At 45.1% G+C, this 19,160-nt stretch overlaps 1 protein-coding gene across 1 annotated transcript in view; it reads right to left on the bottom strand.

Moving 5' to 3' along the window:
- Window positions 1-19,160, bottom strand: part of anos1b (anosmin 1b) — a 215,907-nt gene that overhangs the window by 65,377 nt on the left and 131,370 nt on the right. The window contains exon 4 of the mRNA XM_085990034.1: window positions 521-728. Coding sequence (XP_085846160.1) covers window positions 521-728 — 208 coding nt within the window. The remainder of the gene's footprint in view (window positions 1-520; window positions 729-19,160) is intronic.

Raw genomic sequence — 19,160 nt, forward strand, 5'->3', positions numbered from 1 at the left:
TTAATTGCCTGCCCCAGGAGAGGACAAAAACCTCTGTTACAGAAACAGGCCATGGGGGTCCATCAATTCTGTGCCAGTTTATTTCTCAATGAGCCACTGATTTAATTACACTCTCCTGTTCACTCCCCATATCCTCGAATATTCCTTTCACCCCCTGTATAAAGAATTTTTCTTTTAACCTGCTGGCTAATTGTAGGTTTTTAAACAGGCTAAATTGCCCCAATTTGTTTCTATGGAAGGCTGTTGAGTGTATTGAAAATATTTGGGTATTGGTTTAGCCCAAACTTATTTGCATCTCTGCAAAACCAAATTGTAGGTGAACAAGGACCAAAATGTATACCCAGCACATTCTTGATCTACATGCTCTTGAATGTAAAGCAATGACACAAAATATATTTTGACTTAAACTATTACACTACAGTATACATCATACATACGCTGAATTATATAGCCCCATAAATATATAAAACAAAAATCAACTATGCAATAAGACTTTGCCTTATGCCTATATGTTCCTTACCCTTGAACATATTTGCTGGTGCTTGGCAGGTCTGGCCACAGCCATTGGAACAACACTTTCTAGAGCTTGGGCACTCTGTGTCTGTGTTGCAGCTCTGGACACAGGCTGCTGCAAAGCCCGAGGCTCTCTGTGGTGCTGGACAGTCACCTTGCTTCACTATCTGAATGGATTTCAGAAACTCACAGCTAGTCAAACATTCATGGTGCTTCTAGAATACAAAAAGATACAATTCACTGAATTAAAAACATTCTTTTTCTAACTGCTAAATAAACAGACGCTAAAAGAATCACTCCCGTGTACTTGGGGAGTTGGTTATGACAAAATTTGACACCAGAGTTTAAGTCTGCCTCAGACAGCTTAAAAAACCCATCTTGATGACAGACACAGAATAAATTACAGAAACATATCACAAAGAAACTGGACAGGTCATAGCTATGCACAGTTCATTCTCTCCTCTACCAAGGTTTTTTGTTACTGCTGTTGGAGTCCCTTTATATATTTCTTGCCACCATAGCCATGAGATTTCTAAAGTCACTTATGATAGGTAGACTGTTAACACATTTTTCTTCACTTCCTGGTGCATGAAGTTGAAATATAACCACAATCCATCAGGATAGACTTTGTAGGTACACAAGGGCAGTGGTTTTCAAACTTTTCGGTGTGGGTAATCCCTGCAAATACTGACACTCTTCACATGACCTCTTGTCCAAATTTCTCAAAAAACAATGCTAGCTACCAAAGGAAAACAGTGTTAATGTTGCAATTTTGTACTAGTGCTGGAAAGAGAAACAATATTCAACAAATACAGAAAAGCTATAGGGACAGAATACAGAATTCACGAGACACTTCAGACACTCCGACATGCTGTGTCAGTCAGTAGGAGGGACAAGCTTGCTTTGACCTGTGCAAAATGGATTTGTGGGACAATCGCTGAAAGGGCAGCCGAAAGCTTAAGTTGTTTTGAAAGCAAATTCCAGAAAGCAGGTGTGTAGTAGATGAAAGATTAGTCTTAGATGGGGCAATGGAAGGAGCTAGCAACGAGCAATAATCGAGAGTGAGGAACGGAAGATGTGGGCTGGGACACAAGGCTGGAGGAAATTCTCCATATAGAACTGATCTGTTATATTTTGTATAAAAACTCTTTTTCCTTTGGAGGGGTAGGTAAAGGAAGAGGAAAAGTGAAAAACATAACACTTTACATCTTACCATTATAATTCCTAGGTACCAGTGTAGGGACTATAACTAGAAATACAACCAGAAACTTTTTAAAGTCAATTCAACATTATTACAAAATATATCTAGCATGTTTCTTTTACTGTGATTCAGTCTGTATGATTACCACACAATAAATGTTGTGCTGAGCAAGTAACCTGGGTGAGACACTGGTTGCATTGCCACAGTTCATCTCCTCTTGATCCAGGTGTGACAAACGATGGCCGGGGCTTTCTTTCAGTGTGGATGATCACAGGAAGTTCTGCTGAAAGATCCCCAACATTGAGATACCCCTACTTTCCACAAAACGTTTGGAATGATACACAACTGCCACCATCAGAAATCTTTTCACGCCATTTTAAATTGCTGACAAATATGGGCCTGTAATTTCCGATGCCTACGGGTGTGTATGCATCCGTAGGGGCCTCGCAAGTGCCGGTTTCAGGTATGTGAAGCGCATGCGCTGAAAACCAGCATTTCCGATCTGTCAAGAATCCTCTTGACAGATCGGACGCCTGCCCTGGAGTAGGGCCTCCGCGGGCAGAGAGTTCCGCTTTCTGCACAACCTCCGCCCGCTGAAATCCCTTAAAAATCTTACGCCTGGTAAAAAAGCAGGCGTAAGGCTGGATTTTACCAGCATAAGAGTTTAAAAAAAAGGTAAAAAAATAATTTTTTGCCCACTCATTTATAATGTAAAAATACTTTTAAAAAAGTTTATTTTTAGCCCCGTAAAAAACTTTAATTACTTTTTTCAAAAAATGCAATTTGTTTAAAATATTTGATTTAATGTAATTTTAACTCATTTTAAAAACGTGATTAAAAAAAAATTATTTAATGTTGTAGTGTCTTTTTTCAGTGATCCCCATTCATACTTTTGACAGGTCTACCTGTCAAAAGTATGAAGGGGGATTTCCTTCTCCCATTGGCTCACCTGGCCCACGTGATCCCAGGGACGCTTGTGAACTGCCTGCGCTCCTGGGCCTCTGCGCGCGCGCACCAGGTGAGGCCCAGGAGCGGAAGAGTCCGGACCTCGGGAGCCCTCAGGTAAGGGCATAGATGTTTTCCCCGATAGGAGGCTTCCTGCGTGCAGATGCCTCCTATCAGAAATTACGGGTCATAGTATTTCAAAAGAGAAACTTTCATTCTGATCAAATGGTGCGTCTGCTCTGGAAGCCTTCACAAATTTTCCAAAAGCATCGATAAACATCAGGGGCGCATGTACGCCAAACAACTTGATCCTGGCAGAAGTATATTAAAGGTTACTGACTCCATCTGGAGCGGTTAAAAATATAACTAGGCTCCAGTGCAGGAGGAGTCTTGTGAACTACTGCTAAAACAAAGCAGAGTTTTGGTACAACTGAGTAAGCAGAACTGCAAAGAGATCACTCTCTGAGATTTAAAAAGTGTAGCACAGGCAAAAACAACCTTACAGCCAATTTTAAGAACTGTGGAGGAAAGCCAAATTAAAAGGTGCGCACACCTTTGATAATTAGTTAAATGGAGTCACTTGAGTTCAAAGGGAATAAAAGTGAAGTAAAGACGCAAAAGAGCACCTGAGTAAAGTTAAACTATAAAAGGAGGCAAACAGGAGAAACACAAGAAAGAAAGGGCATCCATGAAAAGCTAAAATCAAAGGGGGCAAACAAGAGTACTGAAGACAGCTATGGGGGACAGAATGAGGGGTTTGCTGTTGTCATGGTACTGGGATCCAGGCAGCACTGGGAGAGGCACCAGCCACCTCAGAAATATAAATATTTAATTAAAATACAATCCTAACTTTAACCTTTTAATTTAAAACCAATCATAATAACACAGGAGCAAAAGTAGGCCATTCAGCCCGTTCCGCCATTCAGTTAGACCATGGCTGATCTGTACCGTAGCTCCATCTACCCGCCTTGGTTCCGTAACTCTTAATACCCTTGCCTAACAAAAATCTATCGATCTCAATTTTGAAATTTTCAATTGACCAAACTTCAACAGCTTTTGGGGGGGGGGGGGGGGGGGAAAGAGTTCCAGATCCTACTACCCCCTGTGTGAAGAAGTGCTCCCTGACATCACCCCTGAACAGCCTAGCTCTAATTTTAAAGTTATGACCTTTGTTCTGGATTCTCCACCAGAGGAAATAGTTTATCTCTATCTACCTACCCTATCAACGCCTTTAATCGTCTTAAACACCTCAATTAGATCACCCCTTAATCTTGTAATCTCAAAGGAATATAAGCCTAGTCTATGCAACCTGTCCTCACAATTTAACCTTTTTAGCCCAGGTATCATTCTGGCAGCACAGTGGCATAGTGGTTAGCACTGTTGTCTCACAGCGCCAGGGACCCGGGTTCGAATCCGGCCTCGGGTGACTGTCTGTGTGGAGTTTGCACATTCTCCCCGTGTTTGCGTGGGTTTCCTCCAGGTGCTCCGGTTTCCTCCCACAGTCTAAAGATGTGCGGGTTAGGTTGATTGGCTATGATAAATTGACCCTTAGTGTTAGGGGGATTAAATACGTGGGGTTACGGGAATCGGGTGGGATGTGTGTCGGTGCAGGCTCGATGGGCCGAAATGGCCTCTATCTGCACTGTGGGGTTTCTGTGATTCTGTGAATTTGCGCTGCACTCCCTGAGGTGTGGTGCCATGCCCAGCACTGAACGCAGTACACTGTACTTTAAATGGGGTCTAACCAGAGCTTTATATAACTGTAACATAACTTCCACTCCTTTATATTCCAGCCCCCTTAAGAAAAAGGCCAATATTCCATTAACCTTTTAAAATTATTTTTTGTACCTGTCGACTAGCTTTTAGTGATTTCTGTACTTGGACCCTTAAATCTCTCTGCTCCTCCACAATTCCTAGCTTCTCACCATTTAGAAAACACTTTGGTTTATCTTTCTTGGGTCCAAAGTGGATGACCTCACACTTCCCCACATTGAACTCCATCTGCCACAGTTTTACCAATCAAACTAACTTCATTTGTAACAGTCATCATGTACTAGCTCTGGGCAGTGGCAATTGGTAAGTTTAGTTGCCTTGGCTATAGATCTCTCTTCGGATTGGTTGGAGTGGCTACCCTCTTGGCGTACCCTGATGGGAAGGAAGTGGAAGGTGGGTTCAGCATCAACAAACTGAGAGGCTCCTCACTGGATGTGACTGCTGTTTATCAAGAGGATTGTCATTTCACCAATTTGTGTAAATATAAAGGGGCATGTTCTAAGTAAGGCAGCAGATGCTCTGAATCATTACATGTCTGCCCAAAGTCACTAGCTACAGAGTGTGCTGTGTTAGAGGGCCAGCGGGAGTTCAGCATTTAAGGAAATCGATCAGGTAGATTACGGCTTTGAACAGCGTCAACGTGAGTTGGAAAAGCTGAAAAATTGGGTCTTTTCTCATTCAAACAATGCCGATTATGGAGCAATATGATAGAAGTGTTTAAAATTATAAAAGGATGGGACAGGATAGATTGAAGCAAACTGTTCCCAGTTGTTGCGGGGTCTAGAATGAAGAGTAATAGATACAAGATTAAATGAAGAGATTTAGAACAGAGGGCAGGAGAAACTTTACACAAAGAGTTGTGAGGCTGTGGAATTCAGTTCCAGGGTTAGTGATTGAGGCAAAAACTATGTCAACATTCAAGATTAGATTAGATAGATGGATGAAGGAAAAGGGGTTGAAGGGACATGATAGCAGGGTGGGTAAATGTGATTAGAACTATTTGCTCGTGCAGAGGGTAAACACTGGTTGGACCGAATGGCTTGTTTCCATGTTGTAACTTCCATGTATAAATGGCTAAGGATGAAGCCAGAAGATACTCAGGAATCTTAGTGGACTTGACGCTCAATATGTCCAACCAGTTTGGAGCTGCAATCCACAAAACCAATAGAATTTTGAACTAGATCGCCAAAACAGTAGAATACAAGTCAGAGGACATTATGATCAAACTGTATCATGCTCTAGTTAGATCACAACTTGAGTAGTGCATCCAGTTTTAGTCACGGAGATTCAGGCGCTGGAAGCAGTGCAGAGCAGATAGAATCAAAGATCTTGGTTATGAGGAAAGACTGGAAAAATGTGGGCTTTTCAACCTGAAAAAAGAGGCAATTGAGAAGTGATCTAATAGAGGTATATAAGATAGTTAAGGAAATGGAAAAGATAAACCAAGAATATTAGTTCAAGTTAAACAGTGGTGAGAGTAGGACAAGTCAAACTAAAAAGATAAATTGAGGACTGATGTTAGGATTTTTTTCTTTACACAGAGTGATAGACATATGGAATAGACTTCCAGAAAGTGGTAGAGGTGAAAACCTTGGAATGTTTTAAGAAACAATTGTATGATTAAAAGAGGAAGGGAAGGGAAGGGACTTTAGGATCTCTCTGGGTGGATGTACAAAGAGGGACCAATTGATCTTCCTCATCGTGTGATGACTTAGTTTACTTTTGTAAACTTCCTCATATTTGTTTCCAATATAGCAGAGAAATAAAAAAAAAACCTAAGAAAAATCAAACAAAGGGAACGGTAAAATTTAAGTATTTCATTTAATTAGAAGTTGAGTTGAATTGCATGCCGAGCAGTTGAGTTTGGCAGTTTAAAGAGGCGAATGCAAAATACAGACTTAAAAAAGTTCACCTCAAAAGAGAACTAAAATAAAATACCAAAGATACATACATTAATGAACGTCTCATTGTTTTTGGATTTTATGTTCCTTGGCAGACGAAGCTCAGCACGAAGGTTGTGACTGGTTGATCAGGACAAATGGTATTCCCTTCTCCCACAATCCCCTCAACAGTGGCTGTTAAGTCTGTGTGTTCCAGTTGTATTAAGATTAATTACTGACACAGACTACAAGAATAAAGTTCAACAGGTCTTTACTAGTTGGAGGTCAGGACTATACTAAATACAATATCACTACACAGTACTTATATACCGGTGGTCACCACCGGTATTACATATACAGCAGCCAGAGAAAGTAGTACATCTCTTAAGGTGGAACAGGCTTAAGTTCTCTTAAGGTGGAACAGGTTACGTACACCACAATCCTCCCTTTTTAGCTTAACAGTCATATCCCCATTTAACATAACATAATAACATATATAACTTCAGGTATAAACAGTTCAAAGGTTCAGTCTCTCAGGAGGCCTTCTGATTCGGTTTGGATAACGCCTTTCAGTGGTCTCTGATTCTTGTTGCTGAGGTGACTCTTCTTGTTGGTTTCCTATGTATTGGACGTCATCATCAGGTACAGTCCCTGCCGAGGTAGATGCTTCAGGTTCATTAACGTCTTCCACAGTTGTCTCTGTCGCAACCATGGGTTCGACCCTTGCTCTTGATTCTACCAGTTGATCCGCATGACGCCTTATCACATTGTTACCAATATCTACTGTGTACATCAGAGGTCCTTGTCTGGCCCGAATTGTTCCGGACTGCCATTTTTCGTTTCCATAGCCCCTTGCCAACACTGGTTGTCCTACGTCGAAACTTCGAGTGGACTTGTTATTAATATGCCGGAACTGTTTGTTTTCCACTTCCCTCCGCACATTTGGTTTTAACAAGTCCAACCTGGACCGCAACCTCCTGTTATAAAACATCATGGCAGGACTTTGGTTAGTCACTGCATGAGCGGCGTTTCGATATGCCATTAGGAAATTGTCCACCTTGTGTTGTAACGGAATCTGATCATCGTTCATGGCCTTTATTGCCTTTTTGAATGTTTGGACAAATCTCTCGGCCAACCCGTTTGTCGCCGGATGATATGGGGCAGAGGTATAATGTTTCACCCCATTCTTCTTTAAGAATTTTTGGAATTCTTCCGACACGAACTGTGGTCCGTTGTCCGAACATATCTGTTCTGGCAATCTGTTCCTTGCGAATATTGTTCTTAACACCGCAATTGTCTTTTCTGAAGTAGTGGTATTCATCTTGATCACTTCTGGCCATTTGGAATGTGCGTCCACCGCAATTAGGAACATGGAGTCCATGAATGGACCAGCAAAGTCAATATGTACGCGTTGCCATGGGGCTGAAGGCCATTCCTATGGGTGTAGTGGTGCGATCGGAGGTGCATTTTGCACTTTTTGGCACCCAGCGCAGCTTTTTGTCAACTCCTCTATCTGTTGGTCAATGCCCGGCCACCATACATAAGCCCTAGCAAGACTTTTCATCTTAACTACCCCCAGATGACCTTCATGCAGTTCCTTTAGAACTCTTTCCCGTAACTTGGGAGGAATAATCACTCTTGTCCCGTACATCAAAGTACCATGGCAGACGGACAGCTGGTCTCGCCTTGCCGAGAATGCCGGTAACAGAGGATCACCATGTGTTGGCCATCCCTTCTGTCACCTCGTAAACTCGGGACAGTGTTGGGTCGTTCCTGGTTTCTCTTTCAATACTTGCATTGGTGACTGGTAAACACTCGATGATGGTAAACACTCGATGATGGTCGAATGAAATAACTCAACAGGGTCAACTTTCGTCATCTCTTCTGCTTCAGGTAGTGGCAGGCGCGACAGCCCATCAGCATTGCCATGCTGCTTTGTACCTTTGAATTCTATTTGATATTGATGTGCCCCTAGGAAAAGGGACCATCTCTGGAGTCGCTGTGCTGTCATCACCGAAACACCCTTCTTAGGGTTAAAAATGGATACCAACGGCTGATGGTCTGTCAGAAGTGTGAATTTTTGGCCCTGCAGGTAATGATTAAACTTCTTCACTCCCCATACAAGGCGGAGAGCCTCCCTATCGATCTGCGCATAGTTGCGCTCAGCGGAGGTCAATGATCTGGATGCAAACGCGACTGGCCTTTCCATGCCATTTGGCAACTTGTGTGAGAGTACTGCCCCAATACCATATGGAGGAGCATCACAAGCCAACCGAATAGGCAGTGTCGGGTTGAAGTGAGCCAACACTTCCTCTGAGGTGATCAATTCTTTGCTTTTGCGAAATGCCTTCTTACAGTTTTCGCTCCATTCCCATGGTACCCCCTTCTGTAAAAGAGCGCTCAGCGGGTGCAGTACCGTGGATAGATTCGGTAGAAACTTATGGTAATAGTTAATCAATCCCAGAAACGACCTCAACTGAGACACATTATCCGGAGCGGGAGCCTTTACAACTGCCTCTATCTTGTCAGGAGACTTATGAAGCCCCTCCCGGTCAATGACATGACCACAGTACGAGATCCGCTTCTGAAAGAACTCACATTTCTGCCGATTAACTCGAAGTCCATACTCTTTCAGTCTGTTGAGCACCAGTTCCAAGTTTGCGAGGTGTTCTTCATCACCATCACCTGTAATCAGAATATCATCCAGGTAACATTGTGTGCCTGGAATTCCCTGTAATACCTGCGCCATGGCCCTCTGCCAAATTGCCGGAGCCGATGCCACTCCAAAAACCAGCCTATTATACCGGTACAAACCTCTATGCGTGTTGATCGTGAGGTACTGGCGTGACTCTTCTTCAACCTCCATCTGCAAGTACGCCTGCGCCAGGTCTATCTTGGTGAAGTGTTTCCCGCCAGACAACGAAGCAAAAATATCCTCAATCCGCGGAAGCGGATACTGCACCATGTGAAGCACCGGATTAACGGTGATCTTGAAATCTCCACAGATGCGAACCTTCCCTGGTTCTCCTGGCTTGTTGCTCGAAGGAAGTTTCATAACGGGAACAATGGGCGTAGCCCACTCACTCCAATCTACCTTAGACAGTACACCTGAACGTTCTAGCGCTTCCAGTTCCACTTCTACAGTAGGTCGTATTGCATAGGGTACTGGTCTGGCTTTGAAAAATTTTGGTTGTGCATGTTCATCAACCTTGATGTTTGCCGTAATTCCTTTCAGTGTTCCCAGTCCTTGCTGGAACACCTCTTTAGCATCATCCAATATTTTGGACAATCGTTTAGGTTTGACATCTTGTTTCCCCGGAATCTACCGTTAGTGCTTTTAAGGAGTGCCAGTCCATATTCATTTTCCTAATCCACTCCCGTCCCAGTAGTGGTGGACCTCCTTCAGGTAGCACATATAAGTCCATTACTTGGCTTTCTTCGCCCTTGTGGACCACTTTTACCTCTATCTTTCCGATGGGGTACACTCTTTGCCCCGTGTATGTTTTCAATATAATCTCCGTATCCCGTAGGGGAATATGTTGGAATAACCTTTTGTAATCTTTCTTATTCATGACCGTCAATGCCGATCCAGTGTCCAATTCCATCTTTACTTGGACTCCTGCTATCTGAAGAGTGACCCAAATTGTCTGGAGATCTGCATCCTTACCAACGTTGTGTACTCTTAAGCTACCCAGTTCATTACTGCTAGCGTCTGAATCTGACTTCTGTTCGTTCGAACTGGTCTTTGTCACCTTGTGCACCTTTATGTATTTTCCTTGCGGTGACTTTTTGTTGCTGGTCTTCTTTCCTGACCGGCATACTTTAGCTATGTGGCCAAGCCTGCCACACGTTCTGCATTCTTGGTTTTTAAACCAACACTGGTTCTGATCGTGTGTTGTCTTTCCACAACGATAACATTTTACAGTACTCAAACCCAATTTATTTGTACTGAGTTCTGGTGACCGTAGCTGCATTACTGCCGTGCCGCTCGCTGCGGCTTCGTGTGCTACTGCCATAGTGACCGCTTTCTCAAGCGTCAGCTCATTCTCCTCGAGCAGTCGCTTTTGTGTATCTTTTAATAATCCACACACAAATTTATCCCTTAGCGCGTCTGTCAGTCCCGTTCCAAACTGACAGTACCTCGCCAGCTTACGCAATTCCATTAAATATTCAGCATTGCTTTCATCCTTCAGCTGCCTTCTGCTGTAAAATTTAAATCGTTCCGCTAGCATCAGCGGCGTGGGGTTTAGATGATTTTTCAGGACAGTAACAATCTCCTCGAACGTCTTATCTGCCGGTTGTAGAACCCGAGGCCTAGAAATTCGGTGGCGCCCCATTCGCCTGGGCGCCGGAATTACCGCTGCGATTGGAGCCGTTGTGCCCGCCGGAAATTCAGTTTGAGCGCCCAAGAGGGACCCGAGGCGCTCCGCGTCCCTCTTGGGGCGCTGAAACTGAATATCGCAGCACAACGTGCCGCAGCGCCACACGCTGCGGCACGGCGCGCTGCGGTACTGCAGGCCTTCATCCCCTTAAGGGGGAGGGGCCTGCACCAGCGCGATGACCGATCGCGAGTGCCGGCAAAAGAGCCCAGCACCGAGGAGAAGTGCCGGGCGCTCAGGACACAGCCGGCACTGCCCGGGGGGGGGGGGGGGGGGGGGAAGAGAATCAGGAGGCCGGGGACGGATGTGCTGGCAGGCGGCCACCGAAAAAAATGGCCGCCCCGCACCTCCACCTAAATTTGCGCCACTACCGCCACAGGTAGGCCCCGTGAACCGGGCGCGATTTGCGACCGGCGTTAGAGGCGGGCGCGACCAAATATTGCTATCGGGGCGGTAGCGGGGCGCTGCGCACACTGATGTCATCGGTGGCGGCGCAGCGCTACAGGCTAACGCTGCCATTAGCGCCCCGCTAAATATCGTGGGAGGCGTGGCCAGTGGCGCTAAAGCCACTGAGTGCCCTCTTTAGGCGCTAACTGGTGGCGCAGCCCACCGAATTTCTAGGCCTGAGTGTCTCATTTGGGACGGCATCCAGAGGAAATTATTATTTTTAAAAATTCGTTTATGGGATGTGGGCATCGCTGGCAAGGCCAGCATTTATTACCCATCCCGAATTGCCCTCGAGAAGATGGTGGTGAGCTGCCTTCTTGAACCGCTGCAGTCCGTGTGGTGAAAGTACTCCCACAGTGCTGTTAGGGAGGGAGTTCCAGGATTTTGACCCAGCGACGATGAAGGATCGGCGATATATTTCCAAGTCAGGCTGGTGTGCGACTTGGGAACACCACCACCTCCAAGTTCCCCTCCATGTGCCTGCTGCCCTTGTCCTTCTAGGTGGAAGAGGTCGTGGGTTTGGGAGGTGTTGCCGAAGAAGCCTTGGCGAGTTGCTGCAGTGCATCTTGTAGATGGTACACACTGCAGCCTCGGTACGCCGGTGGTGGAGGGAGTGAATGTTTAAGGTGGTGGATGGGGTGCCAATCAAGCGGGCTGCTTTGTCCTGGATTGTGTCAAGCTTCTTGAGTGTTGTTGGAGCTGCACGGATCCAGGCAAGTGGAGAGTATTCCATCACACTCCTTACTTGTGCCTTGTAGATGGTGGAAAGGCTTTGGGGAGTCAGGAGGTGAGACACTCGCCGCAGAATACCTAGCCTCTGACCTGCTGTTGTTGCCACAGTATTTATGTGGCCGATCCAGTTAAGATTCTGGTCAATGCTGACTACCAGGATGTTGATGGTGGGGGATTCGGCGATGGTAATGCCGTTGAATGTCAAGGGGCGGTGGTTAGACTCATGCTTGTTGGAGATAGTCATTGCCTGGCACTTCTGTGGTGCGAATGTTACCTGCCACTTATCAGCCCAAGCCTGAACGTCGTCCAGGTCTTGTTGCAAGCGGGCATGGACTGCTTCATTATCTGAGTTGTGAATAGCGCTGAACACTGTGCAGTCATCAGCAAACATCCCCATTTCTGACCTTATGTTGGAGGGAAGGTCATTGATGAAGCAGCTGAAGATGGTTGGGCCTAGGACACTGCCCTGAGGAACTCCTGCAGCGATGTCCTGTGGCTGTGATGATTGACCTTCAACCACCACCACCATCTTCCTTTGTGCTAGGTATGATTCCAGCCAGTGGAGAGTTTTCCCCCCCGATTCCCACTGACTTCAGTTTTACTAGGGCTCCTTGATGCCTCACTCAGTCAAATGTTGCCTTGATGTCAAGGGCAGTCACTCTCAGCTCACCTCTGAATTCAGCTCTTTTGTCCATGTTTGGACCAAGGCTGTAATGAGGTTGAGAGCCGAGTGGTCTCGGCAGAACCCAAACTGGGCATCAGTGAGCAGGTTATTGGTGAGTAAGTGCCGGTTGATAACACTGTCGATGACACCTTCCATCACTTTGCTGATGATTGAGAGTAGACTGATGGGGCGGAAATTGGCCGGATTGGATTTGTCCTGCTTTTTGTGGACAGGACATACCTGGGCAGTTTCCCATGTTGTTGGACAGATGCCAGTGTTGTAGCTGTACTGGAACAGATTGGCTAGAGGTGCGGCTAGTTCTGGAGCACAAGTCTTCAGCACGATAGCTGGGATGTTGCTGGGGCCCATAGCCTTTGCTGTATCCAGTGAGCACAGCCGTTTTTTGAGATCACGTGGAGTGAATCAAAATGGCTGAAGACTGGCTTCTGTGATGGTGGGGACCTCAGGAGGAGGCCGATATGGATTATCCACTTGGCACTTCTGGCTGAAGATGGTTGCAAACGCTTCAGCCTTGTCTTTTGCACTCGCGCTGGGCGTTTGGAATATAGCACAAATTGACAAGCATACACACTGAATCATCTGATAACTTATAGTGGATGTTGTTAAATTTGTGTTTCTTTAAGTGAAATGGGAATGTAGCAGATGTTAACCAAACTGAATTTCACCAATTCTCCTGAATGTCATTAAACTACTAGTGGACTAAAATCGGCCTCCCTAATGGGGCGCAAATCATCTAGCGCCTCCCGCGAAATTCAGCGGGAGGTCATCGCCATGTGCAATGCCCCGGCTGTAATATTGGGTGGCACCCCCCAATTTACCGCTGGACGCCATGTCCGCCGGGGTCAGGGGGGCCTACCTGCGGCCAGGGCGACGCTAGTTAAAGAAGAGGTGGCGGGCGGCCATTTTTGTTGCTGGCCGCCTGCCAGCACCTGCCCCCGTTGCTGTCCCCGGCCCCCATGAAGCCCCCCCACGGGGTGCCGGCTGTTCTCCATGAGCCGGGCACTCCTCTTGTGTGCCGGGCTCGTTTGCCGGCACTCCCGATCCCTGGTGGCCCAGCTGGGCGCCGGGACGTGCTGCGCCAGGCCCCTCCCCTTTAAGAAGCAGCGCCACAATATTGGCTCGCAGCGCCCCAAGAGGGATGCGGGGTGCTTCCAGTTGCGCCCCTCCACCCTCTCGGGGCGCTACCTGGGAAAATCGGCCGCGGGGGCGCTAACTTTTTGCGAAGGTAGCACCACCCAATTTTTACCCCCTAGAAAATGCCTCCTCGTTTCCTTGGATTTATTTATTCTTTTCCTGTTTTCATTTCCTTTGAGAAAGCTTCAAAGATCAAATCTCCAAATATAAAGCTTCAAAGATCAATTCTCCAAATGCATGTTGCTTCTGTTTCCTGATTGGAGCACCGGCCCACATGATCCCAGTTACGCTTCCGCACACGCTGTGCCCCTGGGATCCCTGGGCCATTACGCTGCCCTCTAATACACAGGGTCGAACAGCAAGTTCTCAAAAGAGGGTCCCCATCAGGTAAGTGCGCATTCTATTTGGATGCCGGTGGCGTACTCTGTAGGAACGCCACCGACAGCAAAATCCAGGCCATTATGCCGAATTATTCTGGTAGACAAATCTCAACTTTTTATTTTTATGACCTTGTGGACACTGGTATCACCTTGCACGCCCCCAGAAGTCCTTGGACCCCAGTCTGAAAACCTAAGCACAAAGGTAATCCAAAGAACGTGTTGTCTAGCAAGTCAACAGCCTAACCAAAATGTAACTGGAGGTTTCCAACGTGACCTTCACCTCTCCCACATAGTTAAATAGTTGCTGCAGATCAGCAGGTCACATAGCATTGGAGTTGACCAATCTTCCTTGAAAGCTTCTGACCCTGCCTTGACTTAAGGGTACGTGTAGTTCTCATTGTAAATATTTTACTTGAGTTGAATGCAAAGTATCCCAGGAATACAAACTGTCAGAATGTATGAGAAAACTTTGTTCACAGACAGTGACAATCCAGTTTCTGGGTTGCCAAGAGCCCTGAATACCAGCAACATGCTGGAATGGTAGTTAATTCTCTGTATGTGCACAATTAAAGGGAGTCCATTAGCAAAGCAGAAAAGGAAGAGGAACTGGTTGCTATTAGTAACCATTCACTAAATGTACACAGTCAACTTGAAGTTGTTGTCAACAGGCTAGTAATGTACCCGATGTATCTGACAGCTATTCAATTGCCAAGTTAAAACAAGTTATTCGCAACCTACTACAGATCATTGGTAAGGTCACATTTGTCATATTCTTTGCAATTTTTAATATTCTAACATCAGAGGGGAGTTCTTGACATGTGCTCACTAAGAATCTGAAAACAGCTGTGACCTTATGCCCACTTTGGAACACCACATAGGATTTAGGCACAATGCAATTTTTCACATCACAGTTAATTTTTTTCCCCCCTATTGAATTTCAATAGGATTGTGACCAAAAAAAGAGAAGCAAGCCAGGCCATATAGAAAATAAGAACATAAGAAATAAGAATAGGAGTAGGCCATCCGGCCCCTCGAGCCTGCTCTGCCATTGAATAAGGTCATGGCTGATCATCGACCTCAACTCCACTTTCCCGCCTGATCTCCATATCCCTTGATTCCCCATGAGTCCAAAAATCTATCTATCTCAGCCTTGAATATACTCAAAGACTCAGCATTCACAGCCCTTTGGGGCAGAGAATTCCAAAGATTCACAACCCTGAGTGAAGAAATTCCACCTCATCTCGGTCTTAAATGGCCTACCCCTTATCCTGAGACTATACCCCCTAGTTCGAGACACTCCAGCCAGGGGAAACAACCTCTCAGCATCTACCCTGTCAATCCCCTTCAGAATCTTGTATGTTTCAATGAGATCACCTCTCATTCTTCTAAACTCCAGAGAGTATAGGCCCATTCTACACAATCTCTCATCATAGGACAGCCCTCTCATCCCAGGAATCAATCTAGTGAACCTTCGTTGCACCACCTCCAAGGCAAGTATATCCTTCCTCTGACACTTCAGTGTAATGCTGAGGGAGTGCTGCACAGTCGGAGGTGCCGTCTTTCGGATGAGATGTTAAACCGAAGCCCCGTCTGCTCTCTAAGGTGGACGTAAAAGATCCCAAGGCACTATTTCGAAGAGGAGCAGGGGAGTTATCCCCAGTGTTCTGGCCAACATTTATCCCTCAACCAACGTAACAAAAACAGATTATCTGGTCAATATCACATTGCTGTTTGTGGGAGCTTGCTGTGCGCAAATTGGCTGCTGCGTTTCCCACATTACAACAGTGACTCCACTTCAAAAGTACTTCATTGACTGTAAATCGCTTTGAGACGTCCGGTGGTCGTGAAAGGCGCTATATAAATGCAAGTCTTTCTTTCTTTCCTGAGATAAGGAGACCAAAACGGTGCACAGTACTCCAGGTGTGGTCTCACCAAGGCCCTGTGCAATTGTAGCAAGACTTCCTTACTCTTATACTCTAACCCCTTTGCAATAAAGGCCAACATGCCATTTGCCTTCCTTATTGCTTGCTGTACCTGCATGCTAGCTTGATAGCAAAATACTGCGGATGTTGGAAATCCGAAATAACAACAGAAAATGCTGGAAAAACTCAGGTGGGCAGGCAACATCCGTGGACAGAAATTTGAGTTGATGTTTCGGGTCGAACCCTTCTTCAAAACTGGAAAGAAAAGATAGATTGGAGGCAGGGCTGCGATCGGACAAAAGAAACAAAAGAAGTAAAAAAGAGACAATAAAAGGTATTACAGGTAGACTATCCTTTATCCGAAAACCTCGGGACCAGCCGTGTTTCGGTTTTCGGAAAATTTCGGATTTCGGAAGGTATTTTATAAGACTGGGAAATTTGTCGGGGGTGGGTCGGCGAGGGTCGGGGTCGTGCGCACGACTTACGCTGACCCTCTGCTCAGCGCAAGTCGTGCGCTACTCTGGTCATGTCGTGCGCACGACTTACGCTGAACGAAAAAACCTTCGGTTTTTAGAGGGTTTCGGTTTTCGGAAGTTCGGATAAAAGGTAGTCTACCTGTAGAAGCTAGACGAGATGGTAATAGGCTGAGATTAGGTGTAAAGTGTACTGGCAGGGCAAGAGATAGCTGCCAGGTGTGAGAGAGAAACAAAAGGAAAGGGGGGGGGGGGGAAAGGAGTGGAAAAATTACACTTTTCTTTCCAGTTTTGAAGAAGGGTTCGACCCGAAACGTCAACTCAAATTTCTGTCCACGGATGTTGCCTGACCTGCTGAGTTTTTCCAGCATTTTCTGTTGCATGCTAGCTTTCTGTGTTTCTTGCATGAGGACACCCAAATCTCGCTGAACATCAACATTTGAAAGTTTCTCACCATTTAAAAAATATGCTGTTTTTCTATTCTTCCTACCAAAGTGAATAACCTCACATTTCCATACATTATACTCCATCTGCCATCTTACTGCCCACTCACTTAGTCTATCTATATCCCTTTGCAGACTCTGTGTTCTCCTCACAGCTTACTGTCCCACCTAGCTTTGTATCGTCAGCAAACTTGGATACGTTATACTTGGTCCCTTCATCTAGGTCATTAATATAGATTGTAAACAGTGGAGGCCCCAACACTGATCCTTGAAGCACCCCACTAGTTACAGCCTGCCAACCTGAAAAAGATCCATTTATCCCTACTCTCTGTTTTCTGTCCGTTAACCAATCCTCTATCCATGCTACTATATTACCCCCAACCCCATGAGCCCTAATCTTGTGTAATAACCTTTTATGTGGCACCTTATCGAATGCCTTTTGGAAATCCAAATATACTACATCCACTGGTTCCTTAATTAAACATTTAGGAGAGATCTGAGGCAGAGTATGATCTCTTTTATAAATGTAATTGTTTTAGGAGAGAGCGGGGCAGTGGGATTAGTTTTGTTCAGTCTTCAGCAAACTTGTTCTTTGTCAAAAATACAAGTACATCAGTGATGATGCGATGAGTTAGTACTTCAACATACCACACACATAATGCTGTACTGTAGTTAGATAAGGAGTCTCTGACATATTCCTCAGTGAGTTGTAGCCATTAGAAGTCATACATTTCCTCGTAGGGGAGAAATGCAAAGAGGATAAAAAAGTGAAATAATTTGAAGTTACCCTCAGATTGTGCTCACATGCCTTCTAGCTGCTGGGTCAAAAGAGCCCTGTTGGCAGAGACAATGGATCATGTTGCTTGATCTGTTGAGGAATGGTGTACAATGTGGTATAATACTGGGAGGGGAGAGGCTGAGGAAGTAAAATTTAAAGGAATTAAATAATTCCCTAGATATATAGCAGTTACATGGAATCCGTTTTTAGTTAACCTGTAGTTTCTTTCTCACTGTAACTTGGACACAAAACAGAACCGAAAAGATCTGATTATTCATGCAGTGACCCAAGTAGTTTATTCCAGTCTTTCCGTTTGGTACGTCCAAAACTGTATTTCAATAATTCATTCACTGACTTCAAATTTGCCAATATGGAGCAGTTAAACAATGTGTAAAGCAGACAGGATTTGGGCTATTGCTGTGTTACACAATGCCTTCTGAGCAAGTCTCCACAACAGTCATGCTGCAGAAGAGTTTTAATTCACTTACAGGCTTTTTAATTTCCATGCTAAAGCAAAGTTCATTTGGTGTTGAGGGAATCTTCATCAAAAAAAAATATTTTAAACAGTTAAACATGCAGCTGCTAAAAAAAAAAAGCATGAAACACCTGTTTAGTTCTCAAATTAAATGAAATCAGAGCAGTTTGGTCTGTACAAATACCTGGAAATTATTCATTATAAAGTTGGAAACATACATTACATGGAGTGTGCAATACGTAATGACGGCCAGCACAGCTTGAAATAGGACAGTTTTTCATTATAAAGAAACACTTAGCTCGCTGCAATTTTATCCCATTCACTGCCATAGATCTCAAACTCTAGCTGAGTGTGCAGGCCTGCGGCCAGAGATGCGTTACTCCTTGGCCAGTCTGGGAGGAGAGGAGACTGGAGTGCATCCTTCAGCAAGACTCTTCTCCATCCTAGCTCATTCTTGATTCTTTACTGTTACCAAAGCCATCTACTGTTCACTTTGTTCATCAGCCCAGGTGAGACTAGACACTCACTATATAGGTGAGTCTCAGTGAGAACATGACTGAGGCCAGGATTTGAAATTTGGTCTCCTCGTCTGTGATGCCATACACCAATATACTTCGTTACAGAGCCATCCCATCACCCTCATACCTTTGCAGAACAGTATCAATGCAGACTTTAGTGTTATCCATAAGCTAGCACTTCTAGAAGCACACTCTCTAATCAGTGAAGTACTGCAGCCCTAAATTTGCTTCCCATGCCCCCACAAAGGCTATGACCATATTAGTTCCTGAGATATTCAGGAATTGATATGTGAAGTATTGATGTTTAAGCTACAAACAACTCCTCCAACTTGTTTATTGTAAAGTTTTCTCATCCTCTTCCCCATGATCTCTGCAAGATGATTAGAATAAATCTGCCTCTTTTGAACTCTGAAAGCAGAAGGGTTGTGTGTCTAAAGAAAGGGGTTCAACCAAAAGGGAATAAGCATTCCAGTGCTGGATGT

This window comes from Somniosus microcephalus, chromosome 6 (genome assembly GCF_052327205.1).
Source record: "Somniosus microcephalus isolate GS21.2 chromosome 6, FLI_Smic_1.0, whole genome shotgun sequence".
In the NCBI taxonomy this organism is placed as follows: Eukaryota; Metazoa; Chordata; class Chondrichthyes; order Squaliformes; family Somniosidae; genus Somniosus; species Somniosus microcephalus.